The sequence below is a fragment of the Pygocentrus nattereri genome, chromosome 2 (genome assembly GCF_015220715.1).
Source record: "Pygocentrus nattereri isolate fPygNat1 chromosome 2, fPygNat1.pri, whole genome shotgun sequence".
NCBI lineage: Eukaryota > Metazoa > Chordata > Actinopteri > Characiformes > Serrasalmidae > Pygocentrus > Pygocentrus nattereri.
This window is the reverse complement of record NC_051212.1, coordinates 3,768,003-3,785,914: the sequence shown is the minus strand read 5'-3', so window position 1 is coordinate 3,785,914 and position 17,912 is coordinate 3,768,003. Positions and strand designations below refer to the sequence as shown.

The window sequence follows — 17,912 nt, the reverse complement described above, 5'->3', positions numbered from 1 at the left end:
CCACATTCTGCACGTGTTACAACAGCGTGGCTTCGTAGTAAAAGAGTGCGGGTACTAGACTGGCCTGCCTGCAGTCCAGACCGTCTCCCATTGAAAATGTGTGGCGCATTATGAAGCGCGAAATACGACAACGGACTGTTGAGCAACTGAAGTTGTACATCAAGCAAGAATGGGAAAGAATTCCACCTACAAAGCTTCAACAATCAGTGTCCTCAGTTCCCAAACGCTTATTGAGTGTTAAAGGAAAGGTGATGTAACACAGTGGGAAACACGCCCCTGTCCCAACTTCTCTGGAATGTGTTGCAGGCATCAAATTCAAAATGAGTGAATATTTGAAAAAAACAATAAAGTTTATCTGTTTGAACATTAAATATCTTGTCTTTGTAGTGAATTTAATTGAATATCGGTTGAAAAGGATTTGCAAATCATCGTATTCTGTTTTTATTTGTTTTGTCCCAACTTCACTGGAATTGGGGTTGTACCAAAAAATAAGAGCTAGGTGACAGCAGTCATGTCAAGATGTTAAATATTTGCAAACAGACATGAGTTTTATTGTTTTATCAACTTTAGGTCACATTGATTTTTAAAGCACATATAAAAGACAAGTGTTGTTCCAAGTGCAGCACAATAATGTCAATTCAAATGACCACTAACTAATTTAGACTACACTAAGAGTAAAATGATCAAATGGTAAGTCGCTCTGGATAAGAGTGTCTGCCAAGTGCCTTAAATGTGCTCCGATGATGGGGAAACTCAGAGTCTACGTGAGTCAGACAGTAATCAGATTTCTGTTTTACAACCAGCCAATAAACTCACGGAAGAAGACGTGACATAAACAGAATGTAAACACAAACTCCATCCTTTTTGAAAAAAACATTGAGCCACATTAGCTGAACATATCGATGTACATCTAAAAGATGAAGAATATTTTAAATCCTTCATTTCATCAAGCAAGCATTTGGTTTCAGCGTCGCTCGAAGTGTTTTGCTGCATTTCATGGCGACGCTGATCACTTATTTCCGGAACCTTCGTCTGTTTTCATTCATGCGCAGACTGAGAAATCCAAAAGAAATCAGAGTAAGAGTTCCCAGCATTGAGAAATCTGATTAGTCCATCTGTTTCTCTGATACTCTGTTACCCTGTTCTTCAGTGGTCAGGACCCCCATGGACCCTCACAGAGCAGGTACTGTTTGGGTGGTGGATCATTCTCAGCACTGCAGTAACACTGACGTAGTGGTGGTGTGTTAGTGTGTGTTGTGCTGGTCTGAGTGGATCAGACACAGCAGTGCTGCTGGAGTTTTTAAGCACCTCAGAGTCGCTGCTGGACTGAGAATAGTCCACCAACCAGGAATATCCAGCAAACAGCGTCCTGTGACCACTGATGAAGGACTAGAGGAGGGCCAGCATAGACTGTGCAGCAGCAGATGAACTGTCACCTCTGACTTTACATCTACAAGGTGGACCGACAAGGTAGGAGTGTCTAATAGAGTGGACAGTGAGTGGACACAGTGTTTAAAAACTCCAGAAGCACTGCTGGGTCTGATCCACTCAGACCAGCACAACACACACTAACACACCACCACCACATCAGTGTTACTGCAGTGCTAAGAATGATCCACCACCCATACAGTACCTGCTCTGTGAGGGTCCATGGGGGTCCTGACCACTGAAGAACAGGGTAACAGAGTATCAGAGAAACAGATGGACTACAGTCTGTAACTGTAGAACTACAGAGTGCAGCTATACAGTAAGTGGAGCTGATAAAGTGGACAATGAGTGTAGAAACAAGAAATGCATACAAAAAACAGAAAACACACTTATTACCTGTCTTCTAGAAGCTAACATGTAACCTGCAGCTCATTTGGATCGGATTCTGAAGAAGAGAGACTGACTGCAGGACTACATCGAGTTCAGAAACCGGCATTGATCCTAAGCGGGCTGTTTAGTCGGCAGCTGAGCAAATAAACAAAGTAGTGGAACCGGCCCAGAAACCAACAGAACCCAATCCAGCAAACAAAGATGGGCTGAAAAACGCTTTCCAGACTGAGTGAATCAAAACCACATTCAGCTTCATCTGGAAAATATTCAACTGGAGCTCAAACTGATACAGATCCAGTTTTACGGCTCGATCCATAATGCGGGAAAGGCACTACTTTTGTGATGAAAGGATTTGCCAGTGTTAAAACGCACTTGATCCAAAGTCAAGGTCCTCTTTGCTTTACTTTTTCATTCATTCTTTGTGTGAAAGCCAGAGAGCACTCAAGGCTGTGTGTTATGGTGAATTACCTCACGGCTATGATGATCTGCTTTGCTCACCTTTAGCTCATATTTGCAAGCGACTATTATGTCACTGGCAATAACAAATTCTCTCTAATGTTTTACTGTTTAAATATACACCACCAAACAGGGCAAATGCAATTAACTGCACTTGACTGCAGAATATAACGTGATTCACTGCAATTAATTGTGTTGACCATTTGACAGACCTAATATTGAGGTCTGCACAGGGCAAGGTCAATTTGTGGCTGGGATTCATTCTGTGGCACTGCAATCATAGCAGGTAATCCAACAGGTGCTGACCTATTGCGGAGGGCAGGAGAGTTAATATGGCTCGCTATGAGGGGCAGGCTTGTGGATGTGGACAGACAGGCAGGCAACAAATGAGCTGCAGAGAAAAACGTGTTCGTGAATGTTTTATGATGCCTATGCATAATTAAGCCTCCATTAAATTGAACTTCTACACGAAATCTGAATGTGTTTTCAAAGTTTCAAAGAACTTGTTTTGGCTATCAGAGTTTTTTTTCAGTCCCCCAAGTTTTCTTCCTGTTCCCGCAGAAAATCAGTCATTTGTGCCACGCCCGCCCACAACCGAAATGTTTTGTCCCACATCCGCTCACACAGTTCCATCAAGGCAAACCGGCATCCAATATCTGACAGTCTATTCACAAATATATTACACTAAGCTGAAATAACACGGCAGTCACGGTCATCAGGCTCACTGTGAGTAACTTTTCAAAACACTGTTTATTCCCAGTAAACACAAAGCAGGAATTAAACCACAGTGTTACGTGAGTGCTGTTAGCATGTGTTTTTTTCTCTCGCATGCTCTCGCGCTCTCTCTCTCTCTCTCTCTCTCTCTCTCTCTCTCTCTCTCTCTCTCTCTCTCTCTCTCTCTCTCTCTCTCTCTCTGTCTCTCTCTCTCGTCTTCTCCACTCTGTTTTACCTACACTATATTTCCAAATGTTTTCACTCACCCATCCAAATCATTGAAATCAGGTGTTCCAGTCACTTCCATGGCCACAGGTGTATAAAGCCGAGCCCCTAGGCCTGCAGACTGCTTCTACAGACATTAGTGAAAGAATGGGTCGCTCTCAGGAGCTCAGTGAGTTCTAGTGAAAGGAGCTCTTAAAGCTTCAGCAGACCAGGACAATTTCATACTCCCAACTTTGTGGGAACAGTTTGGGGACGGCCCCTTCCTGTTCCAACATGACTGAGCACCAGTGTACAAAGCAGGTCCATAAAGACACGGATGAGCCAGTTTGGTGTGGAAGAACTTGACTGGCCTGCACAGAGTCCTGACCTCAACCCGACAGAACACCTTTGGGATGAATTAGAGCGGAGACTGTGAGCCAGACCTTCTCGTCCAACATCAGTGTCTGACCTCACAAACGTGCTTCTGGAAGAACGGTCAAAAATTCCCATAAACACTCCTAACCCTTCCCAGCCTTCCCAGAAGAGTTGAAGCTGTTATAGCTGCAAAGGGTGGGCCAATATCATATTAAACCCTATGGATTAAGAATGGGATGCCACTCGAGTTCATATGTGTGTGAAGCCAGACGACTGAATACTTTTGGAAATATAGTGTATCTTTTGCCATATAAGTGGGTTGAAAGGTCACTCTTTGTTGTCTCCTTTTAACCAATCAGAGAGCCTGATTGGATCAAGAGGGGGCGGGATTCACGCTGCCATCTCTTGGCTCACTCGTTTTGCTGGCGTTTGTGCTGCTCTGTTTATTTGTGAACTGCGACTTTGTTTAGTTTTTTTTATCTATTAGCTCTTAACTATACTGTTCTGATGGATGTGGCCTTGGCTCAGTTACTGTTGTTGTCTCTGTCAATTGGGTGACATTAATATTTTCTTGTTGTTCTGTCTGTTCTTAAAGGAGAAAACACGCAATTTCTGTTTACATAATCAGCTGATTCTCTTTAAAATGACTTCATTCGTTTGAACTCTTTTACTGTTATCATTTTATATTATTTACATGTATGATTTAGTGTTTGTTCTACTTTATTTAGGTTATTTATTAATTTGCAGGATTTCTCTTCATGCATGCTGGTATCCCGCCCGCTCGTGCGGAGAACACGGAAAATTAGTTCTGCACCTCAAGATACTGGTGGGACTGCAGACCTCTAGTGTGGGCTGCTCTATAACGGCTACAAGGACCACAGCTCAAACTAGTCCGATGCAAATGGTCATTGTGCAGTGGGTACGTGGGTAAGAACAGCACTAGATTTTAAACATGCAATAGGACATGCTATGTGACTGAAGTGGGTGGCTTCATTTATAGCGAAGGCCATGCAAACCTCTACCACAACATATCGCTGTTGTTGGAAGAAAACCTCGCATCTCCAAAATAACAACTTCACAGGAGAAGGAAAAAACCTGCTTTACTTTGAATGTAAGTCAATGGAACCAGCATTTTTTCCAAGTCATTCTGGGTCGTGTCCTTTGGTCCGTTTGTCATGAAATTTACACGCAGTGTAAAGGACAACTGATGCTTTCAAATTAGGTCAAAAACTGAAAAACAACAAAAATGGAGATACGAGATGTTGTTCCGACAGTAGCCATATACAAATATATAAAACGCCAATATAAACAGCTGTGTCTTCCCATCCCATAATAACCCAGGCTGCTGTGGTCATTTCACCTGCTTTGGAGGGAGGACAATCAATTCCAGCACAGAAACAGAACAAATCACAAAAAGAAAGGAATGAGAATGGGTGCTGTTAGAAAGCACACTAAAGAGCCAGAGTCAGGCCACTGGAGGCACATAATGGAGAAATGTGTTAAATTCCTCTCCCTGTGGGGGTCTCTGAGAGATTCAGCTCTCGGCTCAGTCATGCCGGGAGGGACACACCACTGTACATCACACAAGGAGGACAAAATAATCTCCTATCTGCCAGAGCCTCATTACTATTCCCTCCACCTCTCCTGTCATGGCTTGAGGAACCAGCCCTGTGACCGGAAGGTTACTGGTTCGATCCCCTCGGCTGACAGTCCATGACTGAAGTGCCCTTGAGCAAGACACCTAACCCCCAACTGCTCCCCAAGCACCGTGGATAGGGCTGCCCACCACTCCGGGCAAGTGTGCTCACTGCCCCCTAGAGTGGGTTAAATGCGGACGTCTAATTCCACAGTTGGCAAAATGATTCTAAAAATGACTCCTCTATCTGCGTTCACCCAGACAGGTGTGAATGATCCTCAGATCAGTTTGCTTTATGTGGTTTTTTGTTGTGGGTCAACAAGATGACTGGACAAGAAGAGGATATGGACTTACAGGAGAGACAGGCACTTAAAAGAAAGACAAATAACCACAACAGAGAGAACCGAGGTAAAACGTTCCTGGGGTGGACTGCTGGATGTGAATGTTTCAGTGTGTGCTAATTTTAAATAGAGTTTCTTTAAGCCTTTAAAATCCCAGACTTATGCCATGCAGTAGAGTTTGACACAACTTCTGATGGAAAAATGAACATTTTGAAGCTTGTAAGACGTTGAAGTGACATTCTTTAGTCTTTTAATCTGCAGTTTTACAGTAAATCATACAGTAAGTGCTTTAATTCAAGCCTGTGATGTTAATGATGGCGCTGTTTAGGCTGTTGGCTCTTTTAGCCTGTTAGCTAGATGAAGAGCCTGGTTCTAGTTAAGAACATAAGTTATCGGCCCCTCAGTTTAAACAAAAAAAAAAACACGTTCTTACTTCATCAGTACACTTGGTGCTCCATGTGATCAGCATTAGTGTCAAAGATCATCCCATTAAGAGCACAAGGGTTCTTTCGAGCCCTTGCATAGGGATATATAGTTCAGGTATTGCGAGACGGTCACAGGTGTACGTACAGTATATCGTGGATTTTACAAAGGCTTAGAAAACAGCTCAGCCAATCACATTTTAGGACTGGAACTATCCATTTTCTAATATTCAGTGACTGCAGGGACTTCAGTGAGTACAGACTGAGCCATTTTAGGTTATAGAAGTGTCTACTAAAGCTTTAGGTCAGTTAAGCAGTTAAAGAAAAATAATTTGCCCCGTTTTCCTGCCGTAGTGCAGTTATTATACCCTCAATCATAGTTTATTAGGTGTCTGAAGTTTGCTTCTCTAGTTATGCGCTTTGGTTCCGAGCATAATAATGGAAAATAATGGAATCAAATTACTGTGTGGAGGTGTTTGGTATCTCTAAAAGTTTCCGTTACTGTATGACGCGCCTGTAGAGCTGTCACTGCTGATATATTAAAGTAGCTGAGTAATTCAAAAAGCCAGAACTCAAGAAGGAAGCCAACAGAAAAGGCTTCAGCTGTGCCGACCACATAAAATGGAACATCCTGAAGAAAATGGGAACACCAGAGCATCCCAGTGTTATAATGAGAAACCGTTATACCAATCAACAAGCCACAGTCATGAGCGAAAATGGACAAACTGGTTCCACATTGGAAGAGGAGCACGACAAGGCTGCCCACTGTCACCATTGTTGTATGCTGCGCATATGATAAGAGAGGCAGGACTGGGGGAAGATGATCGAGGATTCAAGATTGGTGGACGAAACATCAATAACCTCAACATTCAGAGGACTCAACACTCATGGTGGAAACAGCTGGACAGCTGTAAGGCTCTGATAAGGAAAGATAAAGACCTGAGTGAAAAGATGGAACTTCAGCACAACATGCGGGCAGTCGTGGGCTGGAGGTTAGGGAACCAGCCCAGCCTTGTGACCGGAAGGTTCAATACCATGAGCTGATAGTATGTGACTGAAGTGCCCTTGAGGGTTAAGGCACTTAACCCTCAATTACTCCCCGGGTGCTGTGGATAGGGCTGCCCACCGCTCTGGGCAAGTGTGCTCACTGCCCCCTAGTGTGTGTGTTCACTAGTGTGTATGTGGTGTTTCACTGCATGGATGGGTTAAATGCGGAGGTGAAATTTCCCTGTAGTGGGACTAATAAGGGTCTCTTGAGCAGTATGAAGAAAACTGAGGTTATGAGAAAAGGAAAGATGTGAACTTTACCATTGATGTGAAGTGATGGACAGCTGTGGCCTGCTCAGATCAATTATTAACAACAGTGTATGCAGCACTCAAGAAATATGATACAGATCAGCGTCTGGCAGAACAAAGATGAAGGAGCTTCATATGCAACGATTTGTCTCTACAAACAAAGATCAGAACTGTCCAGGCTGTGGTCCTCTCTGAGGTTCTTGATGGATGTGGCAGCTGGACCGTTGACCAAATCCAGTCTCACCTCTCACTCGAAGCCTGGATAACTGGTCTGGAACTCTTACCTTGGAAATTTTATAGGAGGAACCAAGAGCCGGTCCTTGGGCGACGACAGGCGTTGATTGAATAAAAATCTATTTTAATTAATATCATCACAGTAGCAGCCGTCCTGAATGCTGAATTCTGCATCACACATCCATCTATATATGAAAGCCAAGTTCGTGAGTCTTCTCAGACTTAAGAGACTGGCTTATGTGGTCTGTGCCATCAGTGTGTCACACAGAGTCAGAAACCACATCAGCTAGTCTGAGATTACAACTCCACATGACGTATCCGAGTTACTCTACAGTCTTTTTCATATCAGACAAAATCTGCTCTACAGATGTGGAAGTGTGTAGGCTGTAAAATCCCATCGACTACATTTGGGGTGAGGGGCAAAATTTGTTATTTTCTGTGCACATCTTATCAGCAGCCGGCCAACGCAAACACAAATCAAGGTTGCATCTGAATTAGAAAGCGAGTGTCCTCTGGGAAGCTGACTTAAGGAACAATAGAAGCTCCTGGATGCGCTATTAACCACCAGAGTAGATTAAAACAGCGTCCCAGTCCCAAAGACTGATAGCATTATTGACTGTTCCTGTCGTTCCAGTCGGTCAACTGAAACAACGTCCGTTTCAGAAGAGGAGAGGCAATCGACAGCACAGAAAGCTGTTGTGTTATCTCTCTGACCCATACTGACCTCTGCTTCAGCACTTTAACAAGAGCCCTGCAAAGCAAGAGGAGCTTAACGGCAAACAGCTGCTGCGCGAGCAGCTCAAAATCCAGCATGGTTCACATTTTTGAGGAGCCGATGTCGTCTCCGCGCCGTCCTCGTGTCTTTTTTTTTTTTAATAAAAGGTTGAAATATTATGGAAAATAAGCTGCGCTTTTGTGTTTAGCCCCACCCACTCAGCATGCAGCCTCCACTGTTGGACGCTCCTTATGAAGTGAAAAGGGGCGTGTCCCGAAGATTTCAGTCTCACAGTTACAGTTTGTTTTACATTTCAGGCCAGAATGCTTTTGGAATAAAGCACAGCACAGGACAGCCAATCAGAACAGAGCTCATGTACATATTAGTTTTAAAGGCACAGTAAAAAGGTTTTTCAGTTCAAATAATAAATATATAAATATCTTAGAATGAATATACACATGTATGTTAAATAAATAAATAAATAAATAAATATAATTTCCATTTTAAAGGCAGGGTGAAAACAGTCTGTTCAGTTCTAAAGGGCAAAGACAGGCCATGTAGAAATGAATTACGGCTGGTTTTAGTAAACCCACGCATTTTCAGTGTAAATGCAAACTATAAAAATATATAAGTTTCTATTATAGAACATGAACACTAATTAAAATGTTGAAAATAAAAACCTTTGCAGATTTTTTAAAACCTTCTCAATTTTCACAACATGCAAACGTACTCTGACCCAGATTGATACAGCTCCATAAAAAGCCACGCACAGATGTTTGGTCACTCGGTCAAACACCACGTTGTTGTTGAGTTTCTAACTGATCCTCTGCAGAGATTATCCTGAAATATGATATTCGCTTCTACAACGTTTACAACACAAGTTCTATTTATTTGCTGAGTTTAAAAGTATTTAATGCACCATAACTTTTGCAGATGCCTGGTTTAATTTGTTCCCTGAGGTTGTTCAGATCAGCGAACAGTGCGTCTCCGCACATTTGGTCTTGTGTTAACTAGAAAATCAACAACGACACAGAATTAGACCAGGGGTGCCCAAACTTTTGCATATGCATTTTTTTTTTAGTGTTAGCACATCTGACTGCACACCCGGAGCACCAATAATGAGAGGCGGGGCGTATTCGCACTGTTTAAACACAAATATTAGCTAATGCTAAATGAAGCAGAGAAGATGAATATTCTCAGCTCTTATTTGAGGAGGAATAAAATTGCAGGTGTATTCGCACAAATGGAAACGGTGCAATGAGCAAACAGGACAGAGCAGCAGAGCTCTGAACAGGTTAGCCAGCGTTTCAGCCGCAGCTAAAATTAGCACCTGATACAAACGGCGATTGAGCGTAATTGCTTTTCCGCTGTGCTGTAAACACTTCGGCTGATTTATTGCCAGAACCAGAATTTTGCCCGCAACCTGGATTATTGAGCACAGTGTCATTTAGGGCAATTACACAGCTGAAACCGAAATATATACAACACGGCCTTCTCTTCCAGCGAGCTAACACGCTAATTCACAGCTAGCCAGGTCCACCCTGACCTCCACCTCAGCTCTGCTGCCTTGAGTTATAATGACGTATAATGATGGGCGCTCACAGCACCTGCTTCTCTCCTGAAGAGACGAAGCAGAAATACCTCGGATGTTGATCTGGCGCCCCGCTGCAGGACGGTCATTAAACCAGCTGACGGGGCTCTGCAGATGCCCCTGCCCGGTGTAATGGTAAGATGCAGTGCTTGTCCATGTTGTTTAACTCTGTAGCCTCATGCAGAGAACGTTTATCACACCTGTGCCTTCCTATAGCCTCCGGTGGGTGTGCAGGAAGAATACCTGTTATCACCATCACAGTCATCACCAGCAATCAGGAGCGCACCTGAAATGCTCTCATGAAACTCCACTCCAATGTTTGTCTTAAACTTTCCTTAGAGAAGCCAGTTTGGAGGCACTGGCACCCTTGATGCACATGCAGAGCACTGTAGAGTCCCTGCACATTGTGAAGATTTTGGGGCTTGTTACATTTCTTACACCTACATTTTTTAATATTTGGGATCAATCAGAACCCAAGTTATGGTATTTAAAGGCCATCACGTCTGAGAAAATTGAGGTTGAAGATTCGACTGCATGTAGTCAAAGTTCTGTTTAATCTGGAGCCAAAAGAGCACAACTTAAAAGACGCAAACCTCTAATGTTGTATTCATGAACCTTTTCAAAAACCTATAGACGCTGTCCCATGCCTTGTTTGTTCTCAAAGTCAAAATAAGTTTAGACATGGTCTATGGAGAATGCAATTGTTACATTTTAATGCAAATTTTAGTGCACAATTTCTACACTTTATCAATTTAACACATCAGGGAAAGTAAAACAGAAAATGTGCCATAACCTTTGCACAGGCCATATTCTCCAGGGCGCATTTATATGTACACACATTCAAAGTGTTTATTGTCATATGTACAGAGGAAATAGGTTCCTTATATACAATGAAAAGCTTACTTTGCTCCTCGCTAAGAATGCCAGATATAACATTAAAAATACAAAAGAGTGTATATATACAAGCATATATATTAATCAAGAAATAGCGCAATGTATAAATTACAGTGGTATGCATGGATAGTGCTGTGCCTTGCCGGGAACATGATTATCTGCAGCAGAAATGAGTGGTAAAGTGTGTGTATATAACTATACACACACACACACACACACACACACACACACACACACACACACACACAAGATATTACACCATATATTAAATAATGCATAGGTTTGGACACAGCCCTAAAATAGCCCACAAAGTCGTGAGCAGGGTGTGGTTCTGGACACAGCCCTGCAGCACTGAGTTGTCTCTGATTAAACATGCTGGATTCAGCTGGTGAGCCAGTTATCACGCTGAGTGAAGTCCTGCTTTATGACCTGTACACGGTTCAAAAATGCAATTACTGAAATCCATCATTCCAGCTACTGGATTGTGCACAGAAATGTGTTTTTTTTAGAAAGCAGCCGCTTCAGGGCTCAGAATAACCCAATTTCATTTATGTGTGTACCTGTGAACTAACATGGCACATAAATTTATTTGGAAGATGAAGTGCCAACCGGTGAAAGGCTCTTTACATCACTGACATGCTGCTGTAGTGCAGTCTGCTCACACTCCTCCATAAACCACTGCCTACATCCTATCGCTGTTCATAAGCACATTTACACAATATCATTGTCAAGACTTTCCTGTTCTTGCTATTAAATATGTGCATAAACACATCATGAAAAAACACTTAATTGCCTTTTTAATTAAAAGGGTTTGATATCCAATGGAAACATTATTAAAATTTTAAAATGGAGCACTGACCAGTTTATACAGTCCATATATGGAAGCTACTTTTGAGCTTTGTGATGTCAAATGGATTTGAAAGAATTTAGGAAATTATGGAAAATTAGAAAATTTCCTAAAAAAAAATTAGGAAATTAAAAAATAAAAAATCTTTAAGTTTTCTTAATTTGCTATAAAAATGCAGCCAGTCCAGTTAAACATGCTATTTAGAATAACTGCATGTAAACAGTCTGTATTACCTTTACATTTATTAAATTGTTTATTATTATTATTGTTTATTTAAATTGATTTGACCTGTTAACATGCTTTTTTTGTTCGTGAATTCACATAATTTAGTTGATTTTATTGAGACTCCATTATTAATCTCCATGTCCATCCTGATTGTCTGGAGGGTGGAGCTGCTTTTATTTCATTCCTGAAGCTGAAAAAGTTTTGGATTCTCGCAGCTCGATTCCAAAACTATTAACAGACACTAAGATAGGCTAAACTTTATCTGAGCTTGTGTATTTGTAGAAAATTGTTGGTTAAAAGTTACAATACAGGAAAGTGTTTCCACCAGTTAGCAGCTAAGTTAAGAAAAGCTAGCTAACTAGAAGGTTTGCTTGATAAACTAGTGCCCACATTTGCGATGAAAACTTTTCACTTTATTCCATTGAGGTTTGCCAAAAGTTTAACTCCTCACCATCGAATCCTGCACTACAGATCCAACCAGGTGGCTTGAGATGAAAGTTTGAAAGACATAGTAACAGTAACTAAAGAAGGCAGAGCTTTGCACAAAGTCAAATGTCTAGCAGTAGTAAAGGTATCAAGTTACATTCATACCATTAGTAGTTTGAATTTGATTTAAAAATCTGAATTTAAATGAAAATTTCTGTATCATCTAAACTTGAATTCTGAACTGAAACTGAATTTTAAGGTGTGCAAGAGAGCGATGTGAAATCTGAAACTGAATCTTAAGGTGTGTAATAGAGCCATATACAATTTTAAGGTGTGTAATAGAGATGTCAAATCTGAAACTGAGTTTCAAATTCTGTAATAGAGAGATCAAATCTGAAGCTGAATTTTAAGGTCTGTAATAGAGAGATATCAAATCTGAAGCTGAATTTTAAGGTGTGTAATAGAGAGATATCAAATCTGAAGCTGAATTTTAAGGTGTGTAAGAGAGAGGTATCAAATCTGAAGCTGAATTTTAAGGTGTGTAATAGAGAGATATCAAATCTGAAGCTGAATTTTAAGGTGTGTAATAGAGAAATATCAAATCTGAAGCTGAATATTAAGGTGTGTAATAGAGAGATATCAAATCTGAAGCTGAATTTTAAGGTTTGTAATAGAGAGATATCAAATCTGAAGCTGAATATTAAGGTTTGTAATAGAGAGATATCAAATCTGAAGCTGAATTTTAAGGGGTGTAATAGAGATATCAAATCTGAAGCTGAATTTTAAGGTCTGTAATAGAGAGATATCAAATCTGAAGCTGAATTTTAAGGTGTGTAATAGAGAGATATCAAATCTGAAGCTGAATTTTAAGGTCTGTAATAGAGAGATATCAAATCTGAAGCTGAATATTAAGGTTTGTAATAGAGAGAGATCAAATCTGAAGCTGAATTTTAAGGTCTGTAATAGAGAGAGATCAAATCTGAAGCTGAATTTTAAGGTATGTAATAGAGAGATATCAAATCTGAAGCTGAATTTTAAGGTGTGTAATAGAGAGAGATCAAATCTGAAGCTGAATATTAAGGTGTGTAATAGAGAGATATCAAATCTGAAGCTGAATTTTAAGGTCTGTAATAGAGAGATATCAAATCTGAAGCTGAATTTTAAGGTGTGTAATAGAGATATCAAATCTCAAGATTCATTTTAAGGTTAATAATATATCATATTCAATACTTCTAAATAATGTTTTGATTAATTCACATTTACAAATTTACTTTCAAAATAACATCCAGGTGTCTACCAGGCAAAAGGTGTCAAATCTCTTCAGCAGCAGGCAAGAATGCATGTTTTATAACAGATATGCTGCAGGCCGTCACCCATAAAATGAAATTTTAACACAAGATGTGAGTGTAAAACACCACAAATATATTTTGTTCAGGTTTCTCGCCGACTGTCAACTCAAGCAGCGCTAATCTGCCATTACACTTGTACATGACCATTACTGCATTACTGCTGTGCTGAGAGAGGAACATCGCCCACCTTATATCTGCTCAGTGGTGGTCTCTTCTCAATGATGGATGGGGCTGGGGTTAATAAAATGCAGCCACAGATGGGCTACAGTAATTCTAAATAGACCTGTATGGTAGATGTTTTTGATAAAATGGCCAGTGAGTGTAGGTACAAGCTAGGAGGTGGAAATGGGGAAAAGGTTCAGTGTTTGACTGTTTTTGCCTGCAAGACAAACAAATGTTATTTTGAAAGTGAACCTGAAAAATGTGTTCACAAAAAAACTGAAAGCTTTAATTTCAGATGTTCAGTTGAATATTATCAACCTTAAAGGTTCAGTTTCAGTTCAGAATCCAATTTCAGAGGATACAGATTCAAAATCACAACATTTAAATTTAGATTTCTGCATTCAGGATTCTAATTTTCACAACGCTAATACCATATAAATGTGGTTGCATATGGAGAGATACTATGTCTCAAGTCATAAACTATAGTAGTCATTTAAGGATAAAACCTAGACAATGGTGTACTAGAACTGCAAAAAAAATAAAATGAAATGTGGCGCACTGCACACTGTTTGCAGTCAATTCCAAGGCTATTGTATGTAGCAGAAGGCAAAAAGTGACAAGAACAAGCTGTAATATAAAATTTCACAATGGCCAAACAAAACCCCTTAAAAGTACAACATTTATGAAGATATCTGATTCTCGTATTCTGGTGTGACTGTCAGTTGTCCTTTTCATACAGGACAAACTGTTTTGAGACAATATTACCTCACAGAAGTCCAATCACTAGAGAAGTGAAGTACATTTATTTTTTCTTTTTTTGGTGAATATAGTGCACAGTAGTGCTACACAATATGTACATAAAATCTATAGCTTATAGCACTGCTTATGGTGGTGCAGGTTTGTTATTACAGTAGCTATTTTACTTTTTTTACGTATTTTGCATACAACACAATTCAGAATAATCACATTTTAAGTATTTTATGGGCTCATAGTTCAGGATAGAGAAGCTTGGAGCTTCCAGCTGAGATCAGCTCAGAGCAGGGAAGCATCTAATTAGGTCACTCTGCTTCTGTGCGTCTGCACTAATTTAAACCGTTCTGTCATCGCTGCTCTTAATAATGTGCTCATATGAGAATCTCACATCACAATAACAAACATTTTATTCACCGTTATTGTGGAACATCCAGAGATTCTTAGAACCTACAACACTAAATTCTACAAACAGAATTCTATAGACAATTCTAGAATGTAATAAAACAGAGGCCTTCAAATCTGGATTTTTAAACCAGTTACCTGTTCTAGATTTTTGTGATCCAGATTTGAACACATCTAAAGCCTTCTAGAAAACTCTAAACCAGAGCAGAATGCTCTAAAACAGCATTTCTCAACTACTGGGTCAATTCTGGGGGGGGCTTTTGAATGTCCTAAAAATCACTGAGAAAAAAGAAAAAAAACTTTGCTCCTTGTCTCTAGAAACAAAAGACACTCCCCCTGACATTCCACTTTTTTGGCCACAATTCTGCCGAATTTCTGGCATACGTTAGTCTAATCTTTCTTTCATATTTACTGATGTGTTATGTATTGCAGGGTTGGTACACAAACATAGCTCTGTTGAAAATTTCCCAAAAATTATATTTTTAAAGATAGGTGGGCCTTGAGGAGGAAACGTTCGAGAGCCCTTGCTCTATTGATTCTAGAGCACTCAAAAACACTTCAACACCCAAACCCATTGTAGAAAGATATACACCATTCTAGAACACCTTAGCCATTTTGGAACTTTCTAAACCATCCTAGAATGCCATAAACACTTCTAGAATGAACAGAGTCACTCTAGAATGCTCTAAGCTCTTCAGTGATGGTCTAGACTGTTCTCTACTCGAAAGTCTTTTGAAATCTCTAAATCATGCTAGAATGCTCCAAATGGTCTATACTAGAGCACTCAAAACTGTTCTACAACAGACAAACACAGTGTAAAAAGCTATGAACCATTCAAGAACACCATGGATCCATTCTATAACTACACCATTCAGGAATATTATAAATCTTTTGAGAATGCACCTGTTAATTCAAGAATGCTCTAAACCAATAGGCAACAATGGTTTACAGCAACAAAAAAAAACATTCCAGAACACCTTAACAATTTAGAACACTCACCATGCTAGAGAGCTTTCAGTAATTCCAGAATGCTCTATATGATTCTGAAACAATCTAACCATTGTAGAGAGCTTTCAGTGATTCCAGAGTGCTCTATATGATTCTCAATCTAACCATTCTAGAGAGCTTTCAGTGATTCCGGAGTGCTCTATATGATTCTCAATATAACCATTCTAGAGAGCTTTCAGCGATTCCAGAGTGCTCTATATGATTCTCAATCTAACCATTCTAGAGAGCTTTCAGCGATTCCAGAGTGCTCTATATGATTCTCAATCTAACCATTCTAGAGAGCTTTCAGCGATTCCAGAGTGCTCTATATGATTCTCAATCTAACCATTCTAGAGAGCTTTCAGTGATTCCGGAGTGCTCTATATGATTCTCAATATAACCATTCTAGAGAGTTTTCAGCGATTCCAGAGTGCTCTATATGATTCTCAATCTAACCATTCTAGAGAGCTTTCAGCGATTCCAGGTGCTCTATGTGATTCTCAATCTAACCATTCTAGAGAGCTTTCAGTAATTCCAGAATGCTGTAAATGAGGTCCCACTTTGTATTAATATCTAATAAGTGTCTAGTTACACACCAATAACATATGTAACAACAATTTCAGTAATTCTAGAACTTTCTAAACCATTCCAGATCACCATAAAACATTCCAGAATGCGCCAAGTAATTTGAGAATGCTCTAAACAAATTGGCAACAATTGTCCAACACCCCAACCCATTGCAGAAAGCCACAGACCATTCCAGAACACCAAATGATTCTAGAACACTAACCATTCTAGAACACCACACAAAGGCATTTCTAGTTGTACACACATGCCGGTTGTGCTGTCACAGCGTCTCAGTGAAGCAGGTCTGCGTTGTTTCGGTGATGTTTTACTGCCTGTAGCGCCGCTGTGGCTGAATGTGTTTGTGTCTGTATCGTGTTTTAGATGATGCAGTTAGAGATGATGTTGTGACCTCAGCCTCCATCAATACTCCACCCTCTAAATGAACATTGTAACATTGCCGCACAGTTGTGATGAACACGGTGAGAGCTGGTGGGTGTCGAGGTGTTGGGGTGTCGTTTAATGGAGTGCAGGTACAGTCAGAACGAGGGTTATCTTACCGCGGGGTCGGGAACCTGCGCCGCTGCGTTGAAGAAATACTGAGACACCAGAACCGCCCCGGCGCTGACCAGCAGCGGCACCAGGGCTGGAGGAGTATGGGCAGGCCGCTCGAACGCCATCATCATCGTCTCTCTCTCTCCGTCCCTGTGTGCTCTCTCGCCCCTCCCTCTCTCCGCTGGGCAGGACCACTGCGATGGGGGCTGATTGATGGCTGGTTGGGCCGGAGCTGCCAAACCCCCCCTCCTCCTCGGTCCACTCGTCTGTTCTCCACTCCTCTCCTCTCTCCTTTTCTCTTCCCTTCTGTTTTCTAATCTACTCTTTTCTTCTCCTTTTCATTCTAGTCTTCTACTTTTACTCTCCTTTCGCTTCCTCTTGTATCCTCCACTTCTTGTCCGTTCCACACTCCTGTCTTCCCTGGCTTTCTGGTCTCTTCTCTCCTCCACTCATCCACACCCTTCTACATTCCTCCTCCTCTCCTTTTCTCTTTTCTGCCCTTTTCTCTTTTTACTCCTCCACTCGGCCAAACACCACGTTCCTTCTCTTCTGCAGTGTTCCTGAGCCAAGGCCGGCGCATTCGTGAAGGGCCATTAATTAATTAACGGCTCCGGTGTGGTTTACAGCCCGGGCTGCTAGGAATTATGGGAGTTTTATGGCAGAGAGGAGGGGGTGATGGAGCAGCCTGGAGTCGGGAGGAACAGCTGGTGGGGGTTTAGGTGTCTCAGTTTGGGTGAAACGCCGTTTGATCACGTGCTAAACCAACACAAACACAGTACTACAGTCTGACAGTTTACTGCGTAATGTAGTTGCTGCTGTAAGAAAATCTGAAAATCAATGAAACGGTAACTTTAAAATCTGTCAGCGTTACTCAAATAAAAGGTCTGTCGTAATCTCCACTCCCCCAATCTTCATGACATCATTACATGAACTCAGTGATGTCACA

At 40.9% G+C, this 17,912-nt stretch overlaps 1 protein-coding gene across 2 annotated transcripts in view; it reads right to left on the bottom strand.

Annotated features, from left to right (window-relative positions):
• Positions 1 to 17,364, bottom strand: part of tmie (transmembrane inner ear) — a 32,629-nt gene extending 15,265 nt beyond the window's left edge. For both annotated transcript variants that reach the window (XM_037535667.1, XM_037535670.1), the window contains exon 1: positions 16,972 to 17,364. In XM_037535667.1, the coding sequence (XP_037391564.1) occupies positions 16,972 to 17,097 (126 nt within the window). In that variant the 5' untranslated portion in view covers positions 17,098 to 17,364. The remainder of the gene's footprint in view (positions 1 to 16,971) is intronic.
• Positions 17,365 to 17,912: the final 548 nt, after the last annotated feature.